Source organism: Micropterus dolomieu, linkage group LG11 (assembly GCF_021292245.1).
Source record: "Micropterus dolomieu isolate WLL.071019.BEF.003 ecotype Adirondacks linkage group LG11, ASM2129224v1, whole genome shotgun sequence".
Taxonomy (NCBI): Eukaryota; Metazoa; Chordata; class Actinopteri; order Centrarchiformes; family Centrarchidae; genus Micropterus; species Micropterus dolomieu.
In genome coordinates this window covers 19,700,482-19,724,897 of record NC_060160.1, presented here as the reverse complement: position 1 = coordinate 19,724,897, position 24,416 = coordinate 19,700,482, and the positions used below count along the sequence as shown (strand labels likewise).

At 39.4% G+C, this 24,416-nt stretch overlaps 1 protein-coding gene and 2 non-coding genes across 4 annotated transcripts in view; 1 reads left to right on the top strand and 2 right to left on the bottom strand.

Moving 5' to 3' along the window:
- The window catches only part of arhgef10 (Rho guanine nucleotide exchange factor (GEF) 10), a 36,422-nt gene extending 12,730 nt beyond the window's left edge, over positions 1-23,692 (top strand). Inside the window, exons 3-19 of one of the 2 annotated variants that reach the window (XM_046062165.1) lie at positions 2,240-2,644; positions 5,243-5,587; positions 6,615-6,651; positions 6,964-7,052; positions 7,370-7,426; positions 7,925-8,112; positions 9,155-9,271; positions 9,969-10,080; positions 10,299-10,411; positions 10,530-10,607; positions 10,691-10,870; positions 16,224-16,340; positions 16,752-16,844; positions 17,428-17,598; positions 18,405-18,550; positions 19,057-19,241; positions 23,529-23,692. In XM_046062165.1, coding sequence (XP_045918121.1) covers positions 2,240-2,644; positions 5,243-5,587; positions 6,615-6,651; positions 6,964-7,052; positions 7,370-7,426; positions 7,925-8,112; positions 9,155-9,271; positions 9,969-10,080; positions 10,299-10,411; positions 10,530-10,607; positions 10,691-10,870; positions 16,224-16,340; positions 16,752-16,844; positions 17,428-17,598; positions 18,405-18,550; positions 19,057-19,241; positions 23,529-23,677 — 2,582 coding nt within the window. In that variant the 3' untranslated portion in view covers positions 23,678-23,692. The remainder of the gene's footprint in view (positions 1-2,239; positions 2,645-5,242; positions 5,588-6,614; positions 6,652-6,963; positions 7,053-7,369; positions 7,427-7,924; positions 8,113-9,154; positions 9,272-9,968; positions 10,081-10,298; positions 10,412-10,529; positions 10,608-10,690; positions 10,871-16,223; positions 16,341-16,751; positions 16,845-17,427; positions 17,599-18,404; positions 18,551-19,056; positions 19,242-23,528) is intronic. The other variant, XM_046062166.1, reaches the window with a different exon arrangement.
- trnaf-gaa lies at positions 752-824 on the bottom strand. Its single transcript has one exon. It is a non-coding gene; the product is annotated as a tRNA-Phe (tRNA).
- On the bottom strand, positions 4,651-4,723 carry trnaf-gaa. The gene has a single exon. It is a non-coding gene; the product is annotated as a tRNA-Phe (tRNA).
- Positions 23,693-24,416: the final 724 nt, after the last annotated feature.

Sequence of the window (24,416 nt, the reverse complement as noted above, 5' to 3'; positions counted from 1 at the left end):
GTGACAACCCTCTCAAATATAAGACACACAAACAGAACAAATAAAAGTCTCAGATTCACTCTGTAATTGCAAAATTATTGCTTACTTATTGTGACATGATAGCAACTCTTCTGTGATAATGCAACTTCAACTACGATCCAAATTAGCCGAATGTCATGTGTCTTATTCAGGTTTTTTCTCGAAGTTGGCAGTAACATATCAAAAGTTTTTAATTAAATATAAAGGAGTAATAAGAATTGAATCCTTACCGTTAGCTCCTTAGGCACTGGATGAGGTCTGCTGCTCACTCGGCTGGAAAATGACTCTAGCGGCAGCGCGCGTCAAACACGTGTTCCACGACAACACTAGGCTGCCCACAGATGCGCCTGCCTAATAATCGGCTTGATATACTTGGATATTGGCCGATGCCGATTATCTTAAAAAATGCCAAAAATCAGCCGATTAATCGTCCGACCGATTAATCAGTCGACCTCTACTTACAATTAACTCGCTACAAAGTCACTCCTTTCCACTTGATGCTTCTCCTCCCCCGCCTGAACCCGCTGTCTTTCCTGGCCTGGCTGGAGCCGCTGTGAATCACCTTGGTACTGTATCAGCTGCCGGAAAAAAAGTTGGAATTTTTGGAAAGCATAATTGAAATTGATATGTATCACAAGGAAAAGCCGTAGCCTTGTGTTACAGGAAGGCATTATGGAGGTTTTACAGACTTTATCTGTAACTAGAGGTGGCTGGGGGAAGGGAGAGGTCAAAATGCCGAAACCCGGGATTGAACCAGGGACCTTTAGATCTTCAGTCTAACGCTCTCCCAACTGAGCTATTTCGGCAACTGATGTTACAGGGGACATCTCATCAACTCCTGCTGGAAATGAACCCGTGCAACTCTGTTTTGTTTGGGAGCACAGTTGGATATGAGAGTAAGAAGTTAATACGGTCAAGCTATTACAGTCAAGCTGTTACTACTGATGAAAGCACTCACAAAGAATCCGTGGTATGCTTTCGAGCAAAACTAGAATATCCATCTAAGTCTAGGAGACCTCCTAAATATTATCTCTGTATTGGAAAATCAGCAGCACGTTGGAAGAGCTGTAGGGCTGCTTGTGGCTGAGTGGCATGGGCTCAGTCTATCCTTCTGTGAACTCGTGATCACCTAATATTTTCCACAACATTGAATTGAAGTTGAATTTTTGGAATGTTTTCTCTAGTTCAGTCTTTTTTCTCCTTTCACCACATCACTGAATGAAACTAAAATACTTCCTTTACATATTCACCTCTAAGGGCCAGAACATGAAGCCAGCTGATGAAAGTTGAGCCTCTGCATTTCTAATCCTTTTACTCTCTTGCTCTTAATTCAGCTTCATTGACTCAGGTCCACACTCTATTCATCACATCAAAAATAATGCTAAACTCAGGCTATACTACTCACTGGAGGGAGTAACAGCTCTATTTCCTGCTGGCCTAATTGCAGTGTGGAAACTGGAAAGACATTTGTTGTTCCCTTCCTGTCTGCTGCCAAGTGAGAACTCCTTTGAACATTAACTATATCATGCAACTCTGCCCTAGTTTGTTTTTGCTGTAAAGCAGAGCAGCTGATGGGCTGATGCTTAATGTAAAAATGTCTGTAAGAAAACATAATGCTGTACTAGACCCCACCCTTAATTATAAGTCTGTATGTGGCTTGGTCTTTTAACTTGAACAGTCCAAGGACCAGATTTGCCACCCACAGTGTGTCTGTCAACGTTCTAACCTAAAGGCTCCTACTTAAATTTAACTTATCCAAATCCCCAAAAGCATGCAGTGTGGTGTGATGATCCTGCTTGTCATCCAAGAGTTACAATATGCATTAGGGTATACCTACATGACATTACAGTAGACAAACAGGTCACAGTGTTTCAGAAGTTTACATGTTAGTGCTTTGTGTGTTGTTTGCCTGATGGTTCTCATTCACAAGACTTTATATACTGAAACTGAAGGATTCAAATTGCCCATTGCTGAGGCTGACCCTAATTTGCCCAAGGACATCTTAAATGGCATTTGGTACCAAGCAAGTTTAGGTACTGCTGTAATTACACTCTTTCACATACTTTCCAATATCCTAACATAACCAGATATATTGATGGGATAGCTACCTCAAAATATTTAATAAAATCATCATGGTATACATCGTCATACCGCCCAACTCTTTAATCTGATGTTCTCTGGATCAGCAATATAATCCAGCACTCTATCTCTCTGTTTCCAGTGTTAGTAGACAACGTCTCCTTTGCAGATGAAGTTGAGGGAGAAGCCTTTGACTTTGAAGATAGTGGGGATGACATCCCTGAGGCTGACCGCCCACCTGCTGCACCTCCAGCTCCTCTAGCCCCAGGTAGCAAGGATCAGAGCCAGGACAAGATGGTGGCAAGTCAGTCCAAGGGCCCTCTTCCCTGCGCGGACCCCCCAGCACTTTCCACCATATCCGACACAGCTCCATCATCAGCAGACACAGCAGTTGCCACAAGCAGATCCTCCACAGCAGGTGGAGCAACAACAGAAGGAGAGGGGACATCTGCTGCTGAGGGGACTGATGACAGGGAGACAGATTTACCACCACCTCCACCTCCTCGTCTTGAAGATGACGAAACAGAGACAGATCCTGGAGAAACAGGTTTGCAACCCTTAAGTCTTGACCTTTTATTGTTGGCTCTAGGGGAGTCAGAGTATTTAAGGCTATTTTTAGCCTTCCCTTTCGGGCAGAAGCTCCTCTGCACTAAAGTTGCGTTAGTAATAATGGTTTGAATATGTCTGATATTTTTAACAGCAATCAAAAATTCTCCACATTCTCCAGTCATGTGTGTGTGTACAATATCTGGCTCTAATTCAGCCCCCTTCAGCTCAGGATAAAGTTGAGCTGTAAAATGGGGCAGTCTGTCTCTCTCATGACACCTTGTATCTCTGGCTGCCTGGTGCTGGAGGTTGTCTGGCTTTTATCACTGAAAGCCGTGACAGCAGCAGTAGGCAGGCCAGACTATTTATTCTCACTCAGAAGTGAAGGGATGTCAGCACTACACTGATTTTTCAGCCCTTTCCCTTATAAAGCATGTATGGTTTGAACACGCACACGGCTTGTATTTCTATCATCATGAGAAACCTCCATTGGCTACACCTAAATTCACCATTTTAGCACTACTCACTACTGAAAAATATCCCCTCTTACACTAACCTGCTGTACCTGTAACCAAAGTTTCTTGAAAAGACTCATTCAGATTCAGATGAGTGTGCAGATGAGCAGATGATAGACCCAGATGTGGTAAGAGCATTCATACATGACCCATACAAGCTATGGCCGCGGTGTAAATGTCTTAACTTTGGACAACACTATAAAAAGTTTAATAGGTCAGTAAAGTTTTCATACATATTTGAGGTTTTAGTTGTTTTTTTTCTGCGACTATCCGACTAATAAAAAATTTGTCGACTAAGACTCTTCTCATGGACTAATGGTGCTTTCAGACCAAAAGCGAAGCGAGCGTTCGGGGCAGTTTACATACAAAGTCAATGCGCAGAGCCGCGATTTCCTATTGGGCAGCGCGTAGTGGCGCAAAGGCGGCGGTGCCGGCAACGTGAAGGCTTAGAGCTGCTAAACTTGGGAGAGAGGAGCAGAGAGCAGCGCTCCAGCTTTTGGAGAAAAACACCCGTTGGACTGGATTATGCTCTAACAACTACGCCGTTTGCTCGCGGGAGGAGCTCGGAGTAAACTGCTTTTATTAAATTAGCTTTTTACTTTAATTTTTGGGATTACAACGTTGATTTATCTTAACTTGCTTGTCTTAGCTTGCTTCCGTGCACATCCGGTTCCAGTGTTGTTAGCGTCGTTTGGCTCTACTTCATATTTATATAAAAAACGGACAAAACTGGACATTGCTGGGAGAAAAGAAAGTGAGGAGGTTGAACTACCTGTTGAGTTCAGAAAACATGTGTATGTAACTTTATTCCAGCTATTGTTGTATTTTACTGTGACCAAGATAGCATAGCCCTGATCGATCCAAACTCCATTCAGAAAACAAACATTTTAGAAGTTGTTGTCCTGCTGTCTAGCTGACAGACCTGACAAAGCATGAATTCATATGTTTAACAAATCTGCATCATATTGTAGTTATTTATCGGCATCAGTTTGACCCGTTTATTGCTATTTAATCACAGGAAAATGTTTACTTTGAGTTCATACAGCTGTAGTAATGGTGAGTTGTGTTTATTCCGTGTTTATTTGTGTTATCGCGTTGTGTGTGAACACTCAGCAGTTGTACAGCAATAAAACCCCCGTGAGGAGAGCGTTGCATGGATTAAATTTGCATTTGGTCTGAATGCCGCAACAGTTTAGTTGACTGTTAGCAGCAGCCCTAGTTTCATCATAGAGGCCATAGAGGACTAAAGTAACCATAAACTGTTTTTCTTTATCTTCAATCAATCTTTATCAAAAAGATTGATCGATTATCAAAACAGAGGGAAAAAATACATTTAAATAAAATTAGGCAAGTTGACAACTAATTGATAAATCAGCTATTTGTTGCAGTTGTATAATCTTATTTTAAATGGCCACATGATGCTTAAGTTGACTGAGTCCGGCAGGAAAAAAGTTGGAAAAGCATAATGGATGGGGGAAGGGAGAGGACAAAATGCCAAAACCCAGGATTGAACCAGGGACCTTTAGATCTTCAGTCTAACACTCTCCCAACTGAGCTATTTCAGCAACTGATACTGTAAGTGAGCTCTCACTGTGAGGGTCTTAAAAGTTATCAGACTTGTTACAGGGAGTTTCTTTGAGTTAAGTGAACATACATTTTAGAATTAACAAAATGTTCTGTAGAATCTGAACAAATATAGTTTAACCTGTGAAAATTCAAAATTTTTATTGGCAGACAATTTGCAACTGACATTGCTCAGACATGTATTGGTCTATGTAAGTACATGAAAATGACAGGAATGCTTATGTGCTCAGAATAATCAAAACATGTAAATGATAAAATTGTAATACAATGACAAATACATTATAAGTTGTTGGTTTTTTATTCTTATGGTAGTGCTTGCTTTGGTAAATCTACAGAGCTGTCATTTGGTACAAAAATGATGATGCTAAAGTCATAGGTTCAAACCCTGTCCAACAATAATAAGTATATTAACAATCAAATGCATTATTGCGTAATCGACACAGCATTTTTTATTGCTGTAATGCATCTTGTGATGTACTGCATCTTCTTTCCCTCACCAGGCAGGAAAAGCAAGGATGCATCCGTCAATGACCCTCACCCTCCACAGGCTGTCCTCAAGACCTCCTCCCAGGGCAAAGTCAACCCCTACTCTGTGATTGACATCACTCCTCTACAACTGCAGCAGCTTGAGCAGCAGCACGGACCCTCCTCTTCCGCTTCCTCACCAATGGAGCCCAAAGAACGAGAAGGAGAAGCACAGGATATCCACAGTGGCCCTGTTGGCATCACTTCAGGATACTCAGTCCCAGTGCCCTGTGGCTATGCAACCCCCTCTGGCGTACCGCTCATCATGCCAACTTACACCACACCCGTCATCATTCGACACCTCTCCATGGATGAGGATGGTAAAGTAGAGCCTGCAGCAAATGAAAATACTTTTTTAAATAATGATTCATTAAATAATAATGAGGTAGAACAGATATTGACCATTGTTTATTTTGAAATATCTATAGTAACAGAAATGTCTCGCAACTTCAAGGCCCCTTTAAATTTTTACTTCGAGTAAAATTCTCCCTCTCCTTTTTCACTGCACTCACACCAAGAGATAAAAAGCTATGACACGTAAATGCTGTCTCAGCTACTTCTATCCTCTGTCCTTTCTTCTTTCTCTTGTTTTTCCTAAAGCCTTGCCACAAGGAAGTAGGGACTAAATTTAGCCCTCCCCAAAGATCTGTGTTGGCTGTGATGATTTTCCGGTTTCCCTAAAATCTAACAGTAGCTGTGTCCAAGCCTGTGGCCTGGCATGCTGAGGATTCTGATTACACTGTAATTATCTTACCAAGCTTATACCAGATTGAAATACACTTGTAAAAGAGTAAGTAATAGATGCGCATCGTGATGTAGAAAATTCTCTACACTTTTGTGAAAGAACTCTCAGGTGATAACAAACCTGAGAGTTCTTTCGCCCGTGATATACAAAGCAGGGATATTTTGCTACCATTATCATGTTTGCCATGACATGTTCCTAGGGGGAAAAAAAGGGTTAATCATATCATGGAATTTTTAAATAAGGTAGATGTGTCAAGTGAAATTTATGTAAGCACATTTACAAGAAAATAATGAAATCCTTTGTAATCAAGGAGATCTGGATTCGTCAGTGACACCTGGTGGCAAATGAAAAAAGTTACAACATAATTTCTAAATCTGGAATTGTAGTGTGCTGATTTACATTTAATTCCAAAAAATACTTTAAAAATATATAATCATTTGCTATTGTAGAGTTGCTTTTTATGCTCTTAACAATACTGTAAATAGTACTAAAGTACTAAAAAATGGATCATGAGACTGTGGGACTAAAAAACAAGCATTACAAGCAAGAAAATAGTGTTGTGGGTTTTCTTTGTGTAATTTTTTCTCTCTTTCCTCCTTCAGTCACTGTGGTTGGGACTGGCAACACCTCTGGTGACAGGTATTTGGCTTACTACACAGCTTGAGCAGGTCAATAGGCTATCAGTTAGTATATTTAAAGCTATATCTTAAGAGAAGTATACAAAATATACTCCCTTACTCCCACTTATAATTATAGTTACTGATACAAGTCAAAATATTATAGACTGCTACATTCATGTCAGTGGTAATACATAGATTATTATTATTATTATTAGTCAGACTAGTAGTAGTAGGATCAATACTGAAAATATAGAATTGTTTATCAGTTTTCTGCCATTATACTGACAATTCAAATACACATTTGTTTGAGTTATAATTTTGTTTTCTCAAGTGTTTTCAGTGAAGAGTATCCACCTATTAGAGAAGAGGATGCTTTGGCTAAATGGGCGTCAGATCCTGCCAACACTGCATGGATGGAAAGTAAGAAATGATTTCACAGTAAATGTGCACCTTGTAGAGATCCATGGGAAGAATAATGCTGTAGATTCAGTTCTCAATACTTGCTGCTGCACACATACTACATGCCTTCAGGGTGTAGTTATCTTCTTTTCTTTTAGTTTCTTTTTACACAGCTGAATTCCCAGACACTTCCTTCCCTGTTTTTTTGAGGAAGCAGACCCTTGTGTGTGTTTTTCTTTTAGCTCCATCTTACGTTACATGTTGTTTTTTACCCCAGCTCTGTATATGATGTAAGGAACCATGCAGTAGTTTTTGTGAATGTTTCTTCTATGCTTCAGATCCAGATGAGGTGATTTACGATGATGTGCCCAGAGAGAACTCTGACTCCAACACAGGTTTGTGAAATTTATTTTTCATTCCTGCATTTCACAGAGTCAGTATTTTAGTTCCTGTCTATAGCCTTAAGCCTTAGCACTTTCGCTGTCCTTTTTTTTTTTTTTTTAAACAGGGATACTTGAATAGTTCATTTAGGCTGTTGCGTGAAAATATTATACCGATGTCAAGTGTTCTGGTTTTTAATCCAATACAATTGTCATTCCGTTAATACTACCTTTTGTGAAGTTTATGATTTAAGTAGTTTCATTTTTGTTGTGGGATGGACATTGGCACAAAGCCATGGCATTGAAAATTACCATGTAAAATCAGCAAAAAACTTTTCAAAGATATAGTATTTATTTTAATACTTTTTTATCAGAGTGCAGTATACTATTTTAGTGTTTATCTGCATATACCCTACAAATTGTTCTGTAGTCCCTGGAATTTACATTAAGGATCCAGACAAACTATAGTATTTCTGATTACATTTTCTATGTCTGTACTGTTTTTTCATACAGATCCAGATGAGATGATCTATGATGATGTGGAGCTTGGCGAGGAGGGTGGCTGCAACAGCTCCCTCGACAACGGCTGGAGCTCTAGCGAGTTTGAGAGCTACGACGAGGCCAGTGACGGGGAAGGCCGCCCTGAGAACGGCCTGCCCCACGCCTTCATGAGAGGAAAGCCACCGCAGAGGAAAACCCATGTGTGTATAACAATCACCCTCCCATTTCCTTGTCAGCATTACAGCCAACAAACATCTCTTTTGTTAATTTATTGTACATCTGTAGCTGGGCGGGTGGTAGTGGTGAATGAAGCAGGGATTCATTTTTCTACTCTCCACATATCCACTTTGATTTAGATCTTGATACCAGAAGTTATATTTTGTTTGTTTGTACTGTATGTTTGTTTTGTATTTAAAATTTCTAGGTTGAAACACATATTTACATTATGCTTACTCTAAGCCTGTGGTCAAATTGCATAATCTATTTGTGCATTTGATTTTGAATCAACAGTCCTTTCGCTTCTGCAGACTGGAGAGAGATGATTCTGGCTCTCAGTCAGCTTGCTGCACTCTGTAATGTTTGGCTTGTGGTTTTGAGAATTCAGCTTCACTTTATTTTCAGTGTGCTATCGTCAGAAATTAATGATTGCTTCAGGCAAAAAAAACAAAAACAATCTTCATACCAGTTGCCTTAGAAATAAGTGGGTGAAAACTGCCCTTGGTAATTAGAAAGCAATTTTTTTCTTTTTTATACTCTTGAGTTAATAAATATTTATTTACACATGAGTGCAACTATTTTCGAATTTGTCAAAATGAAAGAAAAAAATAAAATGAAAACAACTGCAGGAATAAAATCAAAACAGTCTGTATAGTGGTTAGAGACAGTTGTCAGAAGCTGGCACTAGTATAATATATCCATCAAATCAGATCTTAGTGATACTTTGTATTAATTAGTATTAATTATCTAGTATGTTGTGAAAGTGCATTTTGCCATATTTGAGTAACCCCAGAAAAGGAAAAAATGCCCATGAACATCAGATCTGGGGGATGGCATGCCCTGTGGAAAAGTTAATTTGTTCCCTTAATGCACAGTTTAGATGGGTTTAAGCAAATGGAATTTATTGGAAGAGGATAGAGTCAGCAGTCTAGCAACATGCGAATCAAGAAGTGAGTTTTCTGTGGGTCTAAGGTGCAAGTTCATTCCAAAACCATAACCAATAATGCCTGGTTTGCTTTTGTTTAGCTCTCTCAAGATCTGACACGCTTGAAAGAACACTATGAGAAAAAGATGAAAGATCTAATGGCAAATACAGTGGGAACGGTAGAGCTGCAGCAGCTAAAACAGAAACACGAGCAGAAGGTAAACTACCTGAGGCTCACCTCATCTGTCTGTGCTAGACAAAGTAGTCCCAAACCTTTACTCTGTGTCTGGCTAACCACTCTGGGCGTCTTTCACTGACTCGGAACCCTCATCCTGCTCTGATGTGAATGACTTGTGGTGGTGGTACTGGTGATGGGTTTACATGCAGTTCATTTGCCTCCCTGTCTGCTGCACTGACCTGTCTCGTTATATGTTTATGCATTAGAGGCTGTGAAGCTTAGGATATGTTCTTAAGTAAAGTTGTTAAATTCTGCAGTAAACTGAGACACCAGCAAGTGAGTTTGATTTTGATGGATATTAGCCATTTATTGTTTTTAAAGTAACTTCAGCATATTGTAATAGAAAATATTTGTGGCATTTACAGTATCTCTTATAATGTAAATCAGCCATTAGGTATGTAAGCACTATGGTACTTTGAGCTGATGTCCCATTTACTGTGTCTGTGTCTGGTCAACTTTGCTCTCCTGTTATCCTGTATTACATGCTCTGCCATTTATCTTCATCCCTAACACTGCTCCTGTCTTGCATAGCTCAATTCAATAGCTTTTTAACCATAGCATTTAGACAGAAGAGAGGTAAACTAAACTTCACCTTGGACTGAAATTCCAATTACACTTTACAATTACAATTTGTGGCTTTTGCGGTGCAGATAATAGTGTATTTTGTCTCATCAAAGATGCAAAAGCTGGTGAAGGCAGCTAAGGAAGGGACCAAAGATGGGCTTGAGAAAACCAAAGCTGCAGTGAAGAAGGGGCGCTCTTTCATCAAAACCAAGTCTTTCTGTCATGGTATGTAATCCTTGAAAGGTAGTTTGCCTTCATAAACAGCAATCCCTTTAACTATACACATCTCCCCTTAGATCTTCTGTTTATGTTAAATCAGTGTTAATGTGAAGATTTCAGTATTTTAGTAAATGGCAACAAAGTTTGACCAGGGCAGCACTTTGCATTCTGTTTGTTGTTGTTTTTTACAGTGCTTTACTTGCTCTTTGTTCTTTATCTTTTAGAGAGGAAGTCGGCCTGTTTTGAAGATGAGGAGTCTGAACTCTTCATTGAAGTCGACTGTTTCAATGTTGAGCCAGTACTGTGTCCAGCACCAGAGGGTCTTTCACAGCAACAGGTAATAAACATGCCCTTCAACTTTGATCTCAATTTATGTAACTCTTTAGTGCGTGAATTTGCTGAATTTGCAACTGCAAATGCCTGAAAACCAATGGTTGGGCATTTTTCCTCTACAGCTGGTGAGAAGATGTATATTGGGATCTATATTGGAGAGTGAAAAGAACTATCTTGATGCACTGAAGAGGATATTAGAGGTATGCCAGTACGGTTGTGCTGCAGTGATTGCTCAAAACACTGAAGTATTTGTTATTACAGTTCACAATGTCTGCTTTATCAGCAATATGAAAAGCCCCTGTCCCAGCTTGAGCCGAGGCTGCTGAGCGACAGGAAACTGAAGATGACCTTCTATCGAGTGCGTGAGATCCTGCAGTGCCACTTCCTGTTCCAGATCGCCCTGGCAAGCCGTGTCGCTGAATGGGACAGCTTGGAGATGATTGGGGATGTCTTTGTGGCGTCGGTAAGATGGGGCTGTAATTTGAAAGCATTTTTACTACTACTGTACCAGTATTTAAATATAAATAGTCCACATTAGCGGTGGTACCCCTGATTTCCTTGAATCAAGCTGCTTTTTAAATCAGTTTGACATTTATTGCATTTGTGATGATTGCATGCATGCTTACGTCATGTTGAAATACGTCTGTATGAAAGACAGTTGCGCCCATGCAGATGCAGAAAGCTGCAGTATATTGTCTTTAGAGTATGTACTCCACCCTCCTCTTGGCTACTTAGCAACTCATAGGCAAGGATCTTCAAAACAAAAAAAACTTCCACTGTCCTGCTCATCACTTCACTTCCTTGTTTTTGTATAAAAACCAACCCCTGGCATGACATCAGAAGAGAGGTGAGACCCATTTGAAGTCTGCTCACTGCCCTTTCTCACCTCGAAATTCTCATCCCAACATAAAACAACAGGACTTGCACACTAAGAGCTTCCGTATTCCTTAGTGTGTATATATATATATAGAGTAAGAGTAATTCAGTTCAAACATGACTGTATATTTAGAGTAGTTTTTATTATTGTTATATTACTAATGTATTTCCTGATTGTTGTTTTTAAACACTGAACTGTTCTTGGTAAAATGCAATCCTGTAGAAACACTCAAATATTTCATAATTTCTGTAGTTCTACTAAAAGTCGACACATTTTCAGTTAAAATACAATGAAATTGTTTAGCGTATCTACATAGAACATTCAAGGTCTTCTCTGCATTTGGTTTGAAGAGCAGAAATCTGAAATTATTGAAGAGATTAGTGACAGTGATATCACAGTTATACAGGAGCTTACCACTCTGGGCTTCTGAGACTTGTTTGCTTTTCATTTTGGCACCCATGTTAACAGGTTAGCCACACAGTCTGCTGAGCATCGCTGCTCAGACACGGCTGGCAGCGGCGCGTCATCTAGCGATAGGGTATGTCACGCAATGCACATGGTTCTCAGCAAAAATACGACAGTGAACATGATCTGTTGATCGTCATACTGACATCATACCAGCAACAATTTCAGTGTCTATGTCTGTAGAATATGTCGCAGGCAAACAGAACAAAGTTTTTTAACTGAACACTTCCTGTATCTGTTTCAAATGAAAAGGCCTCTAGCCTTTCTGTGGACAGAATCGCTTCACTTGTTAACAAGGCTTTTATTGTGAAATATTTGCAGGATTGTGTTGTGGAAAATTCATATCACTGATGATTATTATTATCAAAGGCAAAATCAATGTAAAAAGGGCTGGAAGCAACAGCAACCCAACAGGTAGGCTGTCTGTGTGGACACCGCACGCGTACGAGCCGCCACAGTTCAGCAAGGAAGCTGTCGCATCAGTGTGGCCTGGGAGTAAAACATAGAGCCCCAAGTTATGGTGAGCTAGTAATTCCTTCTATTAATATGAAAGAAAGGCACAAGGGTAGAGACTCAGGTGGTGGTGCAAAGATGACCATCCCAGGATTTGGATAAAAAATCAAGAAAGAAATAATTGCATCACCAAACGACCTCTTCCTCTGGAAAAGATAAGAGCATTTTACATCAAAAAAAGATTATTACAGATAGATATCCCAATTTAAATCTGGCTTTAAATATTAAAAGTAGTTTTTGAACCAACAGCACTTTATGATTTCCCCTGATATTATTATTTTTTAATTGGGATAAACATGGATAAACCCTGCACGCAGAATTGCCAGCCTATATTAAGTGTACTGAGGAATGTACCGCACAGAGGCTCCAGGGCAGAATTAGGTCTTACACTATTACACTAGCCCAATATCTCAGCACTATTGCTGATAGTTTAGGAGAACATTAATAACAGTAAGTGAGCTCAGCCTGGCCATCGAGACAGGCCTACACAGACAGACATGACTACAGACAGAAAACAGGTTGTGTTCTCACTGGAACCTGCATGCAGTTGAGACAGAGCTTCGCTTCCTCCTTCCTCACTTAGTGTACAAAGTATTCTAAAATAAGCTGGTGTAATATGTCCAGAAATCCTGTTCCACTCAAATGAGGGTAAACTTCATTGCACTTTGGGAGAAATCAGAAAAATCACTTGCTGCAAATGATCTATCTGCCTGCCACACAGCATGAAAGAAAACACATGAATCTCGTTCATTCTTTTGTGTTAAATCATTTTGTGTTTAATAGATTGTGCTGTTTAAAGTGTATGTGTTATCTTGTGGTTATCTGATTTAGTTTTTTCTGTAAAACATAATTTTTAGCAAGTTATAATTTAGCTTTTGCAGTAATGTAACTAACTTTATGCTAATTAGGGGTATGCCATATCATGTCGTTCAAGATATATTGATATAAATTTTAATTTGATAAAATAATCCATATCGTGATATTGGCTGTATTCTAACTTGTTGACATAATGACGTCACACTGCAACAACAGGCATGGCTGAAAGCAAAAATAACATTGCTAACGGCGCCACGGTGGAGGAGTTAGTTCCAAAAAGGGGAGCAACTTCAGTAGTATAGTAGTGGTTTGGCTACAAAATGGTAAGTACAAGGAGAGTCAACAATCCTGCGAGGTGAGCTCAACAGCTCTTGTGAGTTCTAAAACTAAAATATTTTTCAGTATTTTGTCATATTTTTAAGAATATCATTATTGCAGAAATACCCTGAATCATCATATTATTTTAGGGCCATATCGCCCACCCCTAATGCCACCTAAACTTCAGAAAGAGAACAAGGGAAAAAAAAATTTAACTCTATTTTGGCTTTCAGTATGATGTCACCGTTAAAACTCCACATACCAAGACTTTCATCTTAATCTGGTCATTTACCTTCTGGTTACCTTTAGAGTAAGAAGACAAATATACTACATTTGGAAAGTAAGTACTGCAAATATGTTTTCCTCAAGTGTGTAAGAGTGCAAGGAGACAGTACCTGTACCATTTCAGGTACAGAAATGTGATATACTCATTTTAACAACGACCAAGATCCACATAAAGAGTGATGATCACTTGATTTCAAGGGAAGTGGAAATGCTAGAAGCAATTAGGGTTCTTGACCCAGGGAAAAAGAACATGGTAAGATTCATGGACAATTTCAAGTTCCACAACCTCTCTTGCCTTAGAGATGCTGAACAAGAGCCTTTGGGACCTGATAAAGGAGGGGATCTGGATGCTATTGAGTCTTAATACAGTTTGCCCTTTCACCCACGAGCTACTCGTAACATTTGAAGCTCTGAAGGAAACTGATGACTTTGTTCTGGCCCTTACAGCCCGAAGCTGTTGATATGTGGGGAGCAGGATGCATCATGGCATTCTTATACTGTGGAACCAACCTCTTCCCTGGAAAGTGTGCATATCATAGGATGAAAGATTCCTGCTGAGTGCTGGAAAAAGAAACTGGCAGTATCCTGCAGTCCAGGGTGGAGATTAAAGTCACCACAGGAGTACAAAGAGGCAGCTGATGTCAACCTCCAAGCAAAAAAGGACACTCTTGAGTATTAAGATATGATGGAATTTTTAAGCCTCCTAAAACTGTGTCTTCATCTGGATGCTGGAAGGAGAATCATACCCAAGGAAGTCCTAAAACACTGTTTTGTGTCAGTGGTTTACCTGGTAAATGAAATGGACACCAGCTCCTATGCAGATGATGCTCTTCAGTTCATGACAGTTTCCCACTTGGATTATTTAAATTAATCAGATTATTCTCTCACCAACACTGAAACTGACATAACCAGAGATAACCAGGCTTCTGACTCGAGTGATTTAGATCATTCCAGCTATGAAGAGTCACAACCTATAGCATATTATTTTTCAAACAGAGCTGTCAAGACTGACTTAAAGAGAGTCGTCTACAGAGAGATTCATTAACTGAGATTTCAGGTGGTGGTGATCCAGGGACAGAGAGTTCCAGTAATTAAGTTAATTTAAAACCAGCCACCAGTGACTCCTATGATGGAGACTCATCCATTCCAGTTATCAGTGATGAAGATGATATAGAGCCAGCCACTAGTGGCTCCAACGATGGAAGTTCATATTATTGAGACATACTGGCAATGTTTTGATTTTGATGAAATGTCCTCCCCCACTGGCTTAAACAGTGCATCATCCATTTCTGGTTTCACTGAAGAAGATTCACTCCCTGAGAGTTCCGGTGATGGACAAACATATGCTGGGATTTCCTGCTATTAAAATTTAACAGGACCTTCAGCACCTGACTCTTCTTTAGTGAACTACTCTCACTAAAGAAGAGTCAGGTGCTTCTGCTACTTTCAGTGATGACAATACAGACACTGATTGTGTGCCAGTTGCCAATAACACATGACTCAACTGACGGAGCTGCAACCTCCATTTCTTCAACCTGTTGTTGTGGACGATGTCAAGAAGAAGAAGAATCTGTTTCAAAGAATCTGCTAATTCTTCTGGCAAGTGAAGAAGAGTGGTTTCCATCTTTAATTAAATAAAAAGTAAAAAAGAACTAATCCACCTTTTTAATATAAAAATTTTGACAACAAGAACAAAAAATTGAGTATTGTTAGACCAAGACCTACAATAGGTCATTACTATTTGTCCTATTTGACCATATGGTATTGGTATTACAATGTTGAAATAATTTAACTTAAGTGCAGGAGCAAACTGTAACATGTACAATACCCAAAGTAGCACTGTTGCAAGGTTCAGCATCATTACTTTCACCTTGGGAAAATAATCTTAAACCTGATGGTTCTGTTATGGCTAATAAAAAGAACAACTATCAGTTTATTTTCCTAAGCAGCTTAGCTGGATCATATCAGCAAATATTTGGGAGATTGTAAGAGGAGCAGGGCCATTTGGATTTTTGCAGACATATAACAAAATCTAAAGGTTTGCACTGGGTTGCACCAGATGTGTGAAAGTTCTCTCCTAAGTTAGGATGTGAAGTTGACACCAGAGGCTTAGTAACTGCTGGTTAGTTTGTAACTAAATCAGCTACTAAAATTGGTTGCACCACAATTACTTGGGGCATATTTTAACAAATATATATAACTAATATAACTAAGGCTAGTGGCCTTAGTTATATTAGTTAACTCGGTAAAGATAGAGTTCATACCATACAGTTGTTGATTTATTGAGTTATTCCACACTGCCACAAGACAAAAAGATACTGGATGCAAAACATAGCAAAAAAAATGTAAAAGGATCAAATTTCCATATTTAGGTGGTTATGGAGGTTTTAACCTTTTGTCTATGTCTACCAAGTGAAAGACACTATATGAAGAATGACCAAATGTTCAGGATGAAGCAAAACTGTTAAACATCATGTCATGCAATATGTTGTTGTGTGTAGTGAAGTGGTTATTGCATTTAAACATTTGTGTTTCTCAACAGTTCTCAAAGTCCATGGTGCTGGATGCCTACAGTGAGTATGTGAACAACTTCAGCACTGCAATGGCAGTGGTAAGGAGGTCGTGCGCCTCCAAACCTGGCTTCCTGGAATTCCTCAAGGTTTGAGAAAAACACAAATGCTAACTATTAAACTAATACTGGAACTACAGTGCAGTGTGAAAATGGTGTCATGGATATTGTTCTTGCATAGTGATTTATTGTTTTGTTTTTCTGGAAAAAACATGCACCTATTTATTCTTGTGCATTTCAATAGAAAGGAGTTAATTGTTTTAATCATTCATGAATTGATATTCTTGCTGTTGTTCAGCTGCCTGTTGACAGTAAAGACAGCTAATCACATTAAATACAAGACAGGTAGAATCATTTCTTGTAATACATGGATTTGCCTGGTAAATACAACTCTGTACCCTTCCTGCATGCTTTTAGCCCTCCTCTATCACTTGCACCCCTTTTAAAATGTTTAGACTAGTTCCTCACTAAAGTGCAGTATCCCAATCTTCTCATCGACAGCATCGTCAGGAGACCAGCAGTGACCGAATGACCTTGTATGGCCTGATGATGAAACCTATTCAGAGATTCCCACAGTTCATTCTGCTCCTTCAGGTAAAAGCTCCTTTGCAGTAAACCGCAACATACAGACATAAGACAGTGTGGTATAAACATTCACCAGCAGAGGGAGTGGCATACACATAAATCAAGGCATTTTGTTTTTCAAAGTGCTTATGTCAAAGGGAGGTGAGGGAAATGCTCTGAGGGGAAATGGTTTTCTCAGATCTCTTTTAATCCTGCCCTGGCATATTTACTTTTCCAGTACCTCTTGCAGAAATCCTCAGACAAAATATAGGATAATGGATTGTTTGTTTTTTAAGAATAAACATGTGTAACAGCAGTTTAATCACTACAAATACCAATCAAAATACCTCGATTGTTCATGTAACCAGGAATTGTATTCTGCATTCATTTTGTTATTAAATCCTTATCGTTCATGATAATGTGCACTATAAAAATATAGTGGAAAATGGATGAGTAGGAGAGAGCATGATTTCAAATGGCTTTGGACATGATTGTGCAGATTTAGGGTTGTATAAGAGCAGCGTTTTGTTTTTTTTATCCCATTAATGAAACCAGGAGTATATAATCAATGAATGACTGACAACTGTATGACTTCTCTGTGCAACCTCATCAGGACATGCTGAAGAACACACCTGTGGGTCATGGCGACCGTCTGCCCCTGCAAATGGCCCTGACCGAACTGGAGACACTGGCAGAGAAGCTCAATGAAAAGAAGAGGGAAGCTGACCAACGCTGCGAGATCCGTCACATTGCAAAGGCCATGAACGAACGCTACCTCAACAAGGTCTGCCCACTGCTTAGTGTGTGACTCCCTGGCACCATACTGCATGTTGCTTTAGCCACTGCTTGGTGGCGTTTGTGTTCTTGATACATGAGGTTTTGTTATATGCTTTTTTATATACTGATTGGTTAGAGTTGTTGATGCACTCATCAGTCAGTGTGCAAATTATTAGCTGATGTTTGATTCTTTTAGCATATGCTGTGGCATTTCTCTCTGTCCCGGTGTAGGCGGCCATCGGCTCTTGAGCTTCACATTTTCTCAAGTATTCTCTTGCCTTAATAGCACATTTTTGGCGCATGGGCACTAACACCAGCTTTCCCCACGGTGTAATTATTTGTGTATCTGCAGCCACCCACTCTGGCATCGGTGAAGAACCATGTGTTTACAGGATACACTACATGTAACAGAGGAGTTTTGTTCCTCATAGCCTTTAATTGTTCAGTGGCACTGTTGATAGCCATATATTAAATTCTGTATCAGAGTGGTTGGTTTCACCATAGAGAATGACAGGAAACATGGAGGAAGGAAGAGCAAGATGACACAACGGCACAAAGGTTCAAGGACTGAATTTTCTTATAGTTAAAGATTTCTTCAGTGGCTGTATGGCTGAAATGCATCAGGATTGTTTTCTTGTGTAAACCAGTGAAGCCTACTGGAATGTGAGAACTCTTGGTCTCTGTATGTACATTCCTTCTCTGAGTTTGGTGTTGTAAGCCAAGTATAAAAAATTAATTATAAATTATTATCACATATCCATTTCCTACTGTACGTTTGCACAGAATCACTCTTATCATCGTACTATCCCTTAGCTTCTGAGTAATGGCAGCCGCTACCTGATCCGCTCAGATGACATGGTGGAGACGGTCTACAATGAGCGTGGTGAAATCATCAAAACCAAGGAGCGACGCCTCTTCCTGCTCAATGATGTTCTCATGTGTGCCACGCCCAACATCCGGTAAGAATGACCTCAAACCAGATCTGTTCTTAATCTCTCCTTTAATCTCCTTTAATTTGCACCTTTCCTGTCATTGGACAACATCCTGTAATTACCATTTTTACAATTTTAGAAACTAATTGTTGCCTGTATATTTTTCACTTTTCCTGCTGTAAGGGAATGTTTAATGCAACTAGGATTTCCCCCCAGTAAAAATGTGTCTTAAAGTGAACAAAACTGAAATGAAACTCAAGTGAAGAGAAATATGGTAATCACAAGGATGTAACTTGTGTCCTCTGGGTGACTTTTGACCACACTACGTCTCTGGGTCTGGACCCATACATGGACAGTCCCGTCCCAGATTCTATCCTATAATTGCAACATATATATCACCACATATAGCCTCTTGTACAGAAATTTGGTTTTCTAGATGAGTGACGTGATGTTGTTATCCACAAACAAGGTTTTAACAACATGAACCAGAACCACGTTGTCAAATGACCTTCATGTATTTGTGCTCTGCCCAGATGTCAGGATGGCAGTGGGGGTGGCAGTGGCAATGCCCCAATCGACCAGAAGTTCCTTCTGAAATGGAGTGTGCCGTTGAGCTTCGTGGAAGTGTTAGAGTTTGGATCCAGCGAGGACATGGCCGACAACAGCCACTATCCAACACCCCATTCTGGGGAGAAGGTGGTCATCAACGCTAAGCCAAGTATGAACCACAGGGTCACATTCTGTTATTTTCTGCCTGTTTGTCTGTGTTGCTGTTTCTCGCTCTTAAAACTGGAGACAAAAGGTCTGAGGGTAGAAAAGGTACAAGAGTTAAATTACCTGAGTTGTTAGATAGTGCCAAGTAGTTGGGGATTGATCCTTGTATAGGCATGGGGATTTGAGACTCAGATAGGAGACAAAAACTGCTGGCCAGTTAAGTACTTGTGGTTGATGTCTGGTTAATGAATTTCTCAGTGGTGATTCAAGGTGAATATCTCTATACTTGGAGATTAGAGGTTGTCAAGAGCCTTTAAAGTATGGATCTCTCCAGTGCCATAATTATGAATATTAATATGTTGCAATTACTGTCGTAGACTTGCACTGTTTAAATAAACAGCACTAGTTGTCTCCTCCATTATAAATACATAGAATGGATAGATCGTGGCTTCTTGCTGGACATTCTAAAAATGTTGTCAGTCCTGCACAGACCATCCAGCCACTGAGTGTGTATTTTTTCCCCTTCTGCAATCCTCTGGTCTGCTGGCGGCCGAGTCCAATGATTTCAGTCTTTCCACTGGGTTCTCCCCTGTCACAGACAGCTGCTCAGCCACTTTAAAAGGCCCAGATCAGACAAACAAGAGGCATAACGCGAGTGTATGATTTTGTGGTAACAGCACAGAAGTTTTTATTGTAGGATTTTAATTTCTTTTTGTGTGTGTTTGTGCCGGCAATGGTGGTGCACATACTGTATTATCTCTGCTCTGTCAAAGGTATCCAAGCCAAGGTCAAAAGGCTCACTCCACCTACTACCACTGAAATACACACTGTACTCTATAGCTCATTCTCTCTCTCACCCTCTAAACTAACATCTGTAATACAGTTACATAATGTTCAGTCTTTTGTAGCCGGGTGTCACAGTGTCACATCTACATTATTTCATAAATCCTGTGATGTTTTGTATGTGTTGTAGCATATAGTCCCCTGCCATGATTGATCATTAATATATTACTCTTCAGGATACATTTCAACCCTTGTGCACAGGATATAACAATAACAGCTATAAATGAAATGATGCGGGACCATGCTCATGTGATTGTATTAGTCCCCCCTGCTCTTTGAGGTTATTATGCAGATGACGGCATGCAAAGTAGAGTGTATAAACACACATACACCATCCTGCCATCTGCCATCATCTTCTTATGCTGAAAAAAAATCACTCTGTTTAATCTGCGTTTTATACCATGTTTCCTTTACATCCACTTAAACCACATTTGGTGCCCTCTCCATTGCACCCATTTCCTGCCAGGCCACCCATCTAACTATAATATTTCACTAAGCTATATGAAAAGTCCAGCAATTGCATGGGTGTGTGTAACAGATGGCACAGACAGACTTGAGTAGCATCTGGGCTGACTATAGGGTTTTCCTCAGATTTTCCTCAGCCTGCAACTGACAGGTTCACAGCCTCATCTTAATCTGATGTGATGATACAAGCTTATGATTACTTTACTTAGAGGCCAGATGAAAGCCATAAGGGTCTCAGTGTATTATTTTGTTCTTACAGTAACAGTTCATTGAATCAGATGTTGTAAAAGTTGATCTTGAGATTATTTGACTGGACCACAGTGCTTAAAAAAAGTGTCAATGCATAGAACTGTTCATTTCCTTGGACTGAATTACTGTATTTGTTGACAATACCTTGCCTTGACCCTCACTTGGTTCTCCTCACTCTGATGTAGTTATTCCCTAACCGACTTCAGCTGTGTGTATGTGTGTGTGCATACAAATGTGTGAGTTGTCCAGGAACTTTTAACAAGTGGAAACAATCGTTTCTCAGTCCACTGTGTTCAGCCAAATGCAGCTCGGTGACCAGCCGGCTAGAAGACAATGAAAAGCTTCCAGCATATGATGTCACCTCTTAGTGTGTTCCTGTGCCTAGTTTAGATCTCCTCTCCACGCTGCGTAGCATTCAGGCCACCATGCAGACTGGCCCTTTCACATTACATGTTCCTGCTGCTTACGGACAGTATATAATTTGTAGATGTATTGTGTGTTTTTAGGAAGTGTGTAATTGCTGGGATGACTATGATGCTCCCAGGCGGGTTTTGTTAGAAAACTCTTGGCATTTGGCACTCTCACAAAGAGCCATTCAAGGAGTTGGACTTGGGTATAAAATGCCTGTGTTTTTTCTATGGGAATGGTCAATTCACTGGTGGTAGAATTCTTTTTTTCTCGTCTTATTATTTGTGCTGAATATTAACTAAATACAGATAAAATACAGCAAAAATATTGTATAAAACTGGTTTTATTGATTCATATGTAAACATTTCAGTTTCTTTTGATGCATATTTATTTAGGAGGAGGAAGGAGGAAATTAAGGCTAGTGCAGACCCCCATCATACACATGTCACAGAGCTTGTTATTAACAGACAGTAGAAATTTAGATTCAAACTACATGCCTGTTTAATTCAAACTCAAATCATGTACAGGAATGATGCAAAACATGTAGTTCAATTACTGTTCAGCTATTAAACAATGCTAATGTTAAGTAATAGTAAGATGAGTCTTAACAAAGCACTACATCATATGATACTGGCTATAAATGAACTGTTGTATTTGCACTTGCTCCTAGTATGACACAACATTTCTGCTAACCTGAATCCAACCCCCTGTGTCTCAGCCTTTGCTGAGACAGATGAGCCATGAAAATTGCACACAGCTAGAGAAGGCAGAAAGTTGACATGAAACGAACATGATAGCAAAAGTGCACAACACATTCCAACAATTAATTTCTCATTTCATCTTGCTTAAGTAAATAAACATAACCTATAGATCTATTGTAGGGTGACTATGAGTTGATCCGGTGACATGAATAAAATACAATAGTAGGTCACTGAACATGAAAACATCAATGAAATCCAAAAGCCAAATACATGATTGTGGGCCTGCTGTGTTCTGTGTGTGTAGGGGTGCCTGTGCATGTGTGAGGACGACAAAGTATTTCTCAGCCTGTGAGCAGCCTCTTGTGTACAAACTCAGGGGAGACAATTCACCCAGAAACCACCTACAAATGCGAACTATGGCGATGCACAAACGGGGGTAAAATTTCCCCCGAATGCCCAGTCAGCGTCAGCAAAACCTACAGGAGAGGACTGGAGTGGGTTGCTATGGAGTTAGACCAGACAAGATGAGGAGTGTGGAAAAGGGAGAAGACAAAGTAGAATGGCAGCCAAAAAACTCTGATGCAGTTTTGTTTTACGCTCTCAACTGCTAATTTAGTGTGCACAAAAACATTTGCAGTTAGGATTTAATTTAAAGAGTCCTCTACTTGTTTATTGAGCCGTTTGATTAAATGACCTTGATAACTTTTCTGTTGACAATTTACGCCAACTGACAAGATTGCTTGTGCTCTTTACAAGCTATTCTTCATAATTATCTTTATGATTTTTTGTGTGTGTGAGGGAGAGGGAGAAAAATAGAGAAAGGCCTGCCAGTCCTTTGAAGAGTTATGTGGTTGTGTTCTGTGCAGCAGTGCATTGTGTGCACACAAAGCAAGCCGTTATTTCCTTTTCATACAGACCGCCATCACAGTAACCACTCTGATCTGATCATATAGGATCATTAGGTTTGACATTTTGAGCACAAGTGCAAAAATGATGAGAGAAAAATACCCAACAGCATACCTAGCGCAGCACACATAAAGTAGGTACACAACTAAAGAACAAAAAAGATGATATATGCTGACATGCAAAAACACAGTATCTGTGTGGCCTTTGAAAGCTAACATTAGATCACAGTGTTCTTGTGAACAAGCAAGCTCACTGGTGAGAATCACTGCCAAGTTTACAGAGCTGTCGCCGCTCCCCTGTGCGAAACTGATTGGCCTTTATTGATCTTTCTCTTTGTTAGTCTGTTTGTAACTGCTTCTCTCATCAGACTGACCCCACTCATTGCTGCTTGTGTGTCCAGCTTTGTATTTGGGAACTGTTGGAGACCTCAGGTTTTAAGGTTGCAGTTCAATTTCCTTGCTACCGGTCAGTTTTGTATGCCTTTATTATACTCCAATAGCCTCACATAAGGACACCAATTTTTATATAGGGTTGAAGTCACTGATATTAATGCGTTGAAAAGAGGGCTGTTGCTCAACTTTTTCATAGTAAAGCTTTGTAACAAAAACAATCAATCTCAACTTTTCATCTTTGAACATAGCTTCACATCCATTCCAAGTTATTTGGGCTGTAAAATTTGGTACAATTAAAATAGTTTTCCTCTGTGTTTTTCTGTGTAGACAAGCTGTATATGGGCCCTGGTCAGCTGTACCAAGACCTGCAGAACCTAATCCATGACCTGAGCCTGGTGAACCAGATCTCCAGTATGATCAGCAGCCTCAAAGGAAACTACCAGGTACTGTATGACTGTACTAAACACAAGCTCTGAGTTGAAGTCCCATCAGTTGAACTTCAGTGTCCCTCGGGTTAGGTTTGATTTAAAAAAAAAAAAAATAAAATCCAGATAGGCATCAGTTAATTGTGTGCACAATATTAAAAAATCACAAAGACGAAGAATAAATACAAGTCATAAATCTAACTTGCTTTTTGATGGTGGTTTGACTAAATACGAGATCTTAGAATAGTTATGGTGTCTGTTAATATTCTTGGAAGTTTGACAAAAGTTGACATAGACAAATGTTTTTTTTTTTTTTTTTTCCATCTTTATTTAATAAGAAATATAATTTACAGACCAAAATCTACAGAAACTCTACATGCTTATACATTTATGCTCACATTCATACCCCAGAACATACATGAGAAAAGAAAAAAAAAAAAAAAAAAAAAAAAAAAAAAAAAAAAAAAAGGTTTTAACACTTTTACAAAATATATTACAACAGAAGAATAAATATGAAAAAGATAGGAAACCCCCCCCCCCCCCCCCACAAGATTTCATATAATTAATTATAATACACATAGAATATTATTCCATTTTTTATTATATTCATCCAATTTATTTTTGCTTTCTGCTATTATCTTTTCCAAAAGAAGATGAGACCTTATGACATTCTTAAAGTGATCTAAACACAAGCTTGATGATGTTTTTGTTTTAAAAATAAACATTTTCCCTATTAATAAAATGGTATTTAACAAAAGAACACTATCTGTAAAATGACCAAGTACAATAG